This window comes from Glycine max, chromosome 15 (assembly GCF_000004515.6).
Source record: "Glycine max cultivar Williams 82 chromosome 15, Glycine_max_v4.0, whole genome shotgun sequence".
NCBI classification, from domain to species: Eukaryota; Viridiplantae; Streptophyta; class Magnoliopsida; order Fabales; family Fabaceae; genus Glycine; species Glycine max.
Genome location: NC_038251.2, coordinates 43,106,626 through 43,115,353, shown reverse-complemented (window position 1 = coordinate 43,115,353; position 8,728 = coordinate 43,106,626). Strand labels below are relative to the sequence as shown.

At 40.9% G+C, this 8,728-nt stretch overlaps 1 protein-coding gene across 1 annotated transcript; it reads left to right on the top strand.

Annotated features, from left to right (window-relative positions):
- The first annotated feature begins 4,612 nt into the window (after positions 1 to 4,612).
- On the top strand, positions 4,613 to 5,080 carry LOC102666696 (uncharacterized). Its single transcript, XM_006598513.1, has one exon. The coding sequence runs from the start codon at positions 4,613 to 4,615 to the stop codon at positions 5,078 to 5,080; it is 468 nt and encodes a 155-aa protein (XP_006598576.1).
- Positions 5,081 to 8,728: the final 3,648 nt, after the last annotated feature.

Below are 8,728 nucleotides of genomic sequence, written 5' to 3'. Positions count from 1 at the left end.
ACGCTGAGCATGAGAAGAGACAAATGACTCGCTGGGCGAGCTTGCAGCGCGTTGGGCGAGCACATCTCTGACTGATCCTCTTCTGGGGTTTACTAGCATGCTAAGCAAGCTGCATGCCTCGCTTAGCGGATGTCACTCGCTAAGCGCATATGCCTCGCTTAGCGAGACATCAGCTACTTGAACCTTATCTTCTTTTGGTCTGAAACTGAAGTGGTTTCAACATTAATTCACAAAATGGGAGTATTTACTATATAAAATAATAACAAACATGAAAATATGTATAATTCCTACAAAAAGAACCATAAATTGGAGGAAAGATGCTAATTTTATGTAACTATTGAATACAAAAGTTAGTCATAAAAAGCGACTAATAGACTCCCCTAAATTTACAGTTTTGCTTGTCCTCAAGCAAAGAAATAACAGTTTACTTGTCCTCAAGTGACGGAATTCACTGTGGTTAACCAATCTAATGTGTTTGTTTTAAAGCATTCAATCACATGACATAAGTGGTGAGCAATACTTCAACCAACAACTCTTCATAAAGATATGCAGAGTTTCAAAAGATATGAACATGATTTTTAAGCAGCACAAGTGAAATAAGCTAGCAAGCAAGACAGGTATCAAGGAAGGTTCATCAAGCCTAATCCTCACGGTCACTATTTCTCTCATAAGCACAAGTGTTTAAGGTAATTCTTCAAATCAACAACCAACACAAGTCTTAACTTTTGCATTTCATCTCATGACATTCAATCACAAACACACAAATTGAATTTGAAGGACTTTCTTGGCTTGTAATGAGGCTAGGCTGCAACAATTCATGGTTTTTCTAGGATGCAAAAACTTAGGTTCTAGCAGAGCATTCATCCTTAGATCACCTTTTTCTTTTTATTCCATGCTTCTATTGAAATGCCACAATCATATAAGACACTTAACTTAAGCAACAACACACATAAACTGTGCTTATTCTTAAAACTTTCATTTTCTCTCTTTTTTTTATTTTAGCTGTTTTTTTACTTACTGCTTCTTTGTACAAGTTCTCTGTGGTTGTTGCTTGTCTTACCACAATCATCATTACCCAATACCTTCCCCCAAATTTGGAACAAATTTGCCTTGAACCACAATGCTCTCCTACAACCTAAAGAAAGGTAGATGGAGATTATAATTTAATAGGCTTAGGGTTCAACTCAATCAATCAGATTTAGGATCAATACGGGTGCAAAGGATTCATCATTCAAGAACAGGGTAAGCTATTTGGCTAAGTGGCTAATTCAATCAATCACGACCTTCATCATTTCCAAAATCATGCATTCATTCAGTATTCAGAGATTCATGCAAAAATCGGTACTCAATGCTAGTCGTTCTCTCACAATTAAGGTTCACACAACTCACCGGGTTATGGCTAATGATTACCTTCACTATTTACTTGTCAAACAAACTAACATTTTCACTCGCGCCCCTAATTCATGTTCTTTCTCTTCTAATTACTGCATACTTATTCAAAGCACGTGATCTAACATCGCAATTCACTCCAGTCATGCAATCAACCAATTTCAAAACCAATCACAAACACCAAAAATTTAAAACCAAACCAATCCACTATGCATATAAATGTGAACTATTTTTTAAAAAAACTGTAAAATTTTCTAAATAAGTAAATAAACTAAAACTAAAGTTGAAATTTAAAAATTGAATCTAAAAAGCAGAAATATAAATAAAGTCCTGTCTTCAATCATCCTGTGCTGGAGTGGGGTCATCCTGAGGTGTGGAGGGAGCATCCTGGGCTAGCTAAGGTATATCCTATGCTAGAGTGGGCCAGGGATCCCAGGTGCTCTGAGGCGCAGCCATATCTGCTACATAATCTATGTCTTTAGCGGGTGTGGAAGCAGGAATGACCTCTGGAGTCTCCTCCGGTGTAGCCTCAAGTGTCGCCTCTGGCTCTAGCTACGGCTCCTGGGCTGTAGGAGCCTCACCTTCCCCCACAGGAGAAGGCTGGACTCCTGGCCAGGCCACATGTGCCATGAAATCCTCCATGTTCACAATGGTTTGATGCTGAGCCAAATCGTGAATGCTCTGCATCACCAGGCATAAGCCATGGTGATGGCTCTGCAGTATCGGCCGTAAGATCTATGTGCTCTGAGCGGAGGTGTCGGAGGGTGCTGGTACGGGAGCTGGTGGTGCTGGTGGAGCTGGAGCAGGGAGAGCAAAGGAGGAAGGAGCAGAAGTGTCGGGTCCCCAGATATGTGATCGTGGGATCATCCGGGTTGCAGCAGTTCTTTCTGATATAAGCCATATTAATGGCAGGGCTAAGGGACTTGAAGGTCAACGAGTCAGGCACAAATCCTCTAGCAGTGATAAGGGTAGGGAAGCCGAGCTGGGAGGAGTTGGACTGGGCCATCTGTGATATCTGTCTAGAGATGAACGAGCCCACATCCATTTCCATCCTCGTGACGAGTCCATAAACGAACCTCGCTTTGTCCATATTCAAATCGGACGTGTGATAAGTGGGGGCGAGGTTAGAATAAGAGAGGATGCTCTAGGTTTGCACCAGAGTGGTCAAATCCTTCCTCAGGAGCTTCCAGAGCGCTCCTTCAGCATTTAAAACAAAATTATGCCCTGGAATGAAGAGCTTGGAAGCAAGCTCCTGAGGGTTTGGGTGTGTGTGGCAGAACCTGGAGTAAGCTGTGTAGCACACCCTTGGCTCCAAAACTACAGGGGTCTCCAAAAATGCGTTAAGCGTCTCCCCATCAAACTTAACCAGCTTGCCCCGTACTCGAACTTGCCTCGGGGACTTGTCCTCTGGATCAAACAAATTAGCATAAAACTCCTTGACTAGGGCCACATCAATGTGACCGTTAGGCTGCCTGATCAAGGCTTTATGTCACCGCCTCCTCTTGAGCTCCCAACGGAACTCATCATACTCTGTCACAAATAAATTAACATTCATCTCCAGAAGTATGTTCCGAGAGTGAACATTCTGCTCATATCTTTCCCAGGCGACCTCTAAGACGAATCTAGTAGTGTCGTATGGTTCCTGAGGTCAGGATGCGGTTGATTTCCTTTTCCTAGAGGCCATTTGCATCAAAAGAATCACAGGAAAGAAAATTATACAGGTTTTATGCAAAACTAAAAGCAAAAAAATTAAAACAGAAAAATGGTTTAGCGAGACAGACTTGCTTAGTGCGCCTTCAGAAAATAACCTGATACACTTAGCATGCAGGGCGTGCTTAGCACGACTACTAAAAAGTAAAGACTCTGGCTAAGCGAGACACACTCTCTTAGCTGACACAGCACAATGGCTAAGCGAGTATGGCTTGCTAAGCCTTATTCTCTAACAGAAAGCTAATTGCACTTAGCGAGACAGGCTCACTTAGCGCAACACACTATACAGGCTTAGCGCCAGTGGGCGCTTAGTCTAACTTGACCACTGGAACTTAATTGGCTTAGTGAGCAGGCTCGCTAAGCCTTATTCAAAAATAGAGAAGAAATTGCACTTAGCGAGTGCGACTCGCTTAGCGCATGAACAAAATTTCAGAACAACTAAATTTCCTTAGGCTTAGCGAGACTGACTCGCTTAGCCCATGATTATTCAAACAATAGAGGCCTGGTGGCTTAGTGAGTGTGGCTCGCTTATCCGAAACCAGAATACCAAAAGCCTTATAGACTCAGACCTAACTAACTAACTCACTTAGCGCGACATGCCAACTTAGCGAGTTCATATGAATTCAGAAATTAAAAACTGGGAATTTAAACACTCGCTAAGCCGAAGTGCAGTGGCTTAGTGAGTTCATACATGAAAGCATAAATTCAAACAGAAATGATGAACACACTTAGCGGGACAGGGCTGGCTTAGCGAGTTCATCGGAAAACCCAGAAATTCATCCAAAATTGATGAAGTCGCTTAGCGAGTACATCGAAATTTCCAAAAAAAGTAAGGCTTCAAAGCCCCCACTTTCGAGCAACTTTTAGGCCTAAGAACTCTAAGCAAAACATGTGAAATGAACCTACATTACCTACAAAACTAAGGCTTTAACAACCTACAATCAAACAACTAACTACAAAATCTAAACAACACTCATAACAGTAGAATCACAGAAAACTTAGAATGTCATCTACCCTAGGGTTCAAAAACAAAATTAAAAAGAAAGAAATGGGCACTTACTTGGATTGCAGAGGAAGTGTAAGCAAGATGGAAGCAAAGAAGCAGAGAACACAAGGAATTGTGAGCATAGTGCAGATGAATGCCAATGATGAGATAGGGAAGTTATAATTTGCACAAAAGTAACTGCCTAAGGCAGTTATGTCTTATTTTTGGCAATTTCAACTGTCTCGCTTAGCGCGAGTGATTTGCTAAGTGAGCACTCAGTGACGTCTGAATTTTTAGATTTTAAATTCACGCGCTTAGCGGGATAGACTCGCTTAGCCCAGTTCAAAAATTAGAAAACCCAAGAAGGTTTTGGGCTTAGCGCACAGATGCGCGCTTAGCGAGTTCTGCAGCCCTGTGCGTAAACAAATCCTGAACCCTTATTTTCAAAATTCACAGACCTTTGTCTTTTTGGTTTTTCTAACTTTTTCCCTCGAGTAAACGTTGGTGGCAACTCCACGTGTTTTCTTCATGAGAAGACGCAATTTTTATCTCGCCTCGCCCTCCCACCGAAGGGTAGGTTGCGACACCCCTAATAGTGTGAGATTAGGAACTTTGAGGATCTACAGTGAGTTACTAGGAGATATCAGGGAGGGCCAAAAGACATATCATTTTCTAAGGACTCAGTTTGAAGCTATAGAGTCAGGAAGAGATAGTAGTTTCAATGTTGGATCAGATGGAGCCTTGCGACTTCAAGAAAGGATTTGTGTTCCCAATGTGCCTAAACTTAGGAAGATGATCTTGGAGGAAGGACATAGGAGTAACCTGAGCATCCATCCTGGTGTTACCAAGATGTATCAGGATTTGAAGATGTTGTTTTGGTGGCCCAAGATGAAGAGAGAAGTTAGTGAGTTTGTGTATGCATGCTTAGTCTATCAGAAGGCTAAGATAGAACATCAGAGACCTTCAGGGAAGATACAACCCTTGGAGATACCCTAGTGGAAGTGGGACAGTATTTCCATGGATTTTGTTGTAGGACTACCTAGGACCCCCATAGGTTTAGATTCTATCTTGGTTATTGTTGACAGATTGACCAAGTCTGCTCACTTTTTTCCCATTAATATCATATTTTCCTTGGAGAAGTTGACCTCCCTGTATATTAGTGAGATTGTCAGATTACATGGTGTGCCATCTAGCATAGTGTTTGATAGAGATCCTAGGTTTACCTCTAGATTTTGGGAGAGCCTAAACTGAGCATTGGGAACCAAGCTTAGAATAAGTTCAGCCTACCACCCTCAAACTGAAGGCCAAATTGAACGGGCCATTCAATCGTTGGAGGACCTTTTGAGGGCGTGTGTCTTAGAGCAAAAGGGTAGTTGGGAGAGTTTTCTGTCGTTGATAGAGTTTACCTATAACAATAGTTTTCACTCTACCATTGGCATGGCTCCCTATGAAGCTCTATATGGTAGAAGGTGTAGGACACCCCTATGTTGGCTAGATCCCAAAGAAGACCTCACCTTAGGACCTAAAGTGGTACGACAAACCACTAAGAAGATCAAGTTGATCCAAGAGAGGATGAGAATTTCTCAGAGTAGGCAGAAAAGTTATCAGGACAAGAGGAGGAAAGACCTGGAATTCGAGGTTGGTGATCATGTATTCTTGAGAGTCACTCTGTTGACTGGGGTTCGTCGAGCATTGAAATCCCGAAAACTAACACCTCACTTTATTAGTCCTTTTCAAATTCTTAAAAGAGTCAGTCCTGTCGCATACCAAATTGCATTACCCCCATTTCTTTCTAATCTTCACAATGTCTTTAATGTGTCTCAACTCCGTAAGTATATCCATGATCCATCTCATGTGATCAAATTGGATGACGTACAAGTGAAAGAGAACTTCACATATGAAACATTGCCTTTGAGGATCGAGGATAGACGAAGAAAGCACCTTAGAGGGAAGGAAATTTTGTTGGTTAAGGTGATCAGGGGAGGTGCATCAAGAGAATATGCCACATGGGAATTAGAAAGTCAGATGCGAGCAGCCTATCCATCCTTTTTTGAGTCAGGTAAATTTCGGGGATGAAATTTCTAAAAGGGTGGGAGAGTTGTAACACCCTAAAATATTACTAATTATAAATCGATGTTTAATTGTATTTATCATATTATTTTACTATATGGTTGACTTGAATGAGTTGAGGTATGGCTGGAATTAGTCATGTGTGAATTTCTTGGTGTGGATGTTGAGTTATGTGGAGTTTTGTTGAACTAAGTTGAAATTATGATATTTCAAATTTTAGTAAAATAGTGATCCAGGATTCCTTAACCATTAGATTGTCTTCAACTTTTGTCTGGAGGTTCCTAAGACAAGTCTCCACGGTCTGACCGTTGGGATTTTTAAAATAACAACTTTCAATGTCTCACTAAGCGTGAAGGGCGCACTTAGTGCAATTCCAACTCGAGAGGGAATTGCACTGAGCGAGAATTAGCATGCTGAGTGAGACTTAGTACAGAGGGAGTTGCGCTAAGTGTGAATTTTCTCACTAAGCGCAAAAAGTGGACTCCTGCTTAGCGAGACAAGCTCGCTAAGCAAGATCTATAGATTATAAATATGTTCTTCAGTGTAAAAACACAATTTCCCCCTCTCCTCCTCTCCAAACACCACCCAAACCCTAACACCTCCCTGTCCACCACCCATGACTACCGATGGCCACCACTAGTCGCTGTTGCTTTCCGCCGAACCTCCACACCAAGAAGAACGTTGTAATCGGAGAAGAATCCTCAGAATCCTCCTCAAGGATTCAATGGAGAAAATTCCCCCAATCCTTCATTTTGTAGTGTCTCTGAGCTAATCTTGACTTCTAAGCCTTTCTCCTAGCTAGTTTAAGTTTCTTTTAGTGCCTCTTGTGTTTTGGGTATTGTAATAGGGTGTTTTTACACTTCCTTTGAAAAACCCTTAAGAATGAGACATTGTAAAAGTTATCTTTTATAACATTGATGTTATTTTCGTGACTTTCACTGAACCCCAGTCACATTGGCATGATCGGAATTTTAAAATGACGTCTCCTTTTAGTAGAATCTGAAACACCCCTCAGCCGTTTATGTTTTGACAGGGGTATTTGACTTCGAATATTATTATTAACCTTGTTTTTGAAATCTATACTAAATTTCCTTCAATTTGGTATATAGAACCTTGCGTTTGGACTAACGAGCATGAATGAGAGAAACCTCTGAGTGACGCAAAGAGGAACTAACGGAGAGCTCAAGATAGGTGAGGGGAGTTTATTATCCTTTACCATTTTTAATACCATAGTTGGGTTCAGGGAACCTAACTATGGGGATGTATGTCTGTCCCTGTTGCATGTTGGTTTTCAAGAAAACAATGTTTTTGACTAATGGAATGCGATATATCTATCATTGATGAATAAGATTATTGTTTCTATTAGACTTGTATGGTCTTAAGACCTGGGGAGTGTGAATCTCATGCATGAACTATACATGTATGTATATGCGGAATGCGACTTACTAATGATACTATCATTGAGGATATTAATTGATGTGAGATGATGTTGTCATTGATGATTATGTTGATATGAGTTGATGTTGTTATTGATGATTATGTTAATATGATATGATGTGTTGTTGTTGATAATGTCATTGAAATGAGATGAGGCAATGTTGATGTAGATAATGATATTGAGATGAGATATTGATGATGTTGAAAATGTCATTATGATAATGTATGTTGTGTATGTACATGGGGGTGCAGTGACCTTGTTGGATATCCCTAGTGGGGGAAATATAGTGGTTAAAGAGTTTTAAGCATCTCTAGAGGGGGATGGCTTAGAATTTTTAATTATCCACGATCAATGCATTGATGGTGCCCATGTTTCACACGTTGTATGTTGTGTATGTACATGGGGGGTGCAGTGACCTTGTTGGATATCCCTGGTGCGGGAAATAGAGTGGTTAAAGAGTTTTAAGCATCTCTGGAAAGGGATGGCTTAGAATCTTTAATTATCCACAATCAGTGCATTGATGGTGCCCATGTTTCATACTTCATATGATATGGAAATAGTATAAACTTTGTCAGTAAGTACTTGTAGTTTCTCATGAGGAGGAATGCTTGTACTTGGGGCCTTGTCACTCAGTTTGGAACTCCCTTGAGACTCAGGCTGATCACCCTGAGGGGGAGTTGCCTGTGCAGCACAGGGTGACCTTGACACTTGCTGCCGAGTTTTCCTAAGTGAGAGTATCGTGCGGACATGCTTAGGCTATTTCCTTGGGGATGGTACCATATTGCATTTGAGGTCAGGTGCATGCATCATACTGAGCATGATTGATTGGAGTTATGAACGGATGATGACTATTTGTTGAGTGTGTGTTGGACTAATGAATGTTTGTGTAAGCTTATGATATTTGTTAATGTTTTCTTAATAATTGTGGTTATTTGATTTTGTATTAATTTCTTTTATAATAAACTCACCCCTCACAATTTTTGTACCGTGTGGTTGGTACTTGTGATGATCGTGAACCTTTGTTTGTGGGAGCATAATGATAGCAGTAGAGTACGAGAATTGAGATTCTTTTGTGGAGCCACCGAGCTGACATGATGACGTCGGGATTATTTTGGAAGAGAGTTATGTTTTTTAAT

What these genes read in the sequence shown, in the direction of transcription:
- LOC102666696 (XM_006598513.1), top strand. Translation starts at nt 4,613, where the DNA reads ATGAGAAGACGCAATTTTTATCTCGCCTCGCCCTCCCACCGAAGGGTA.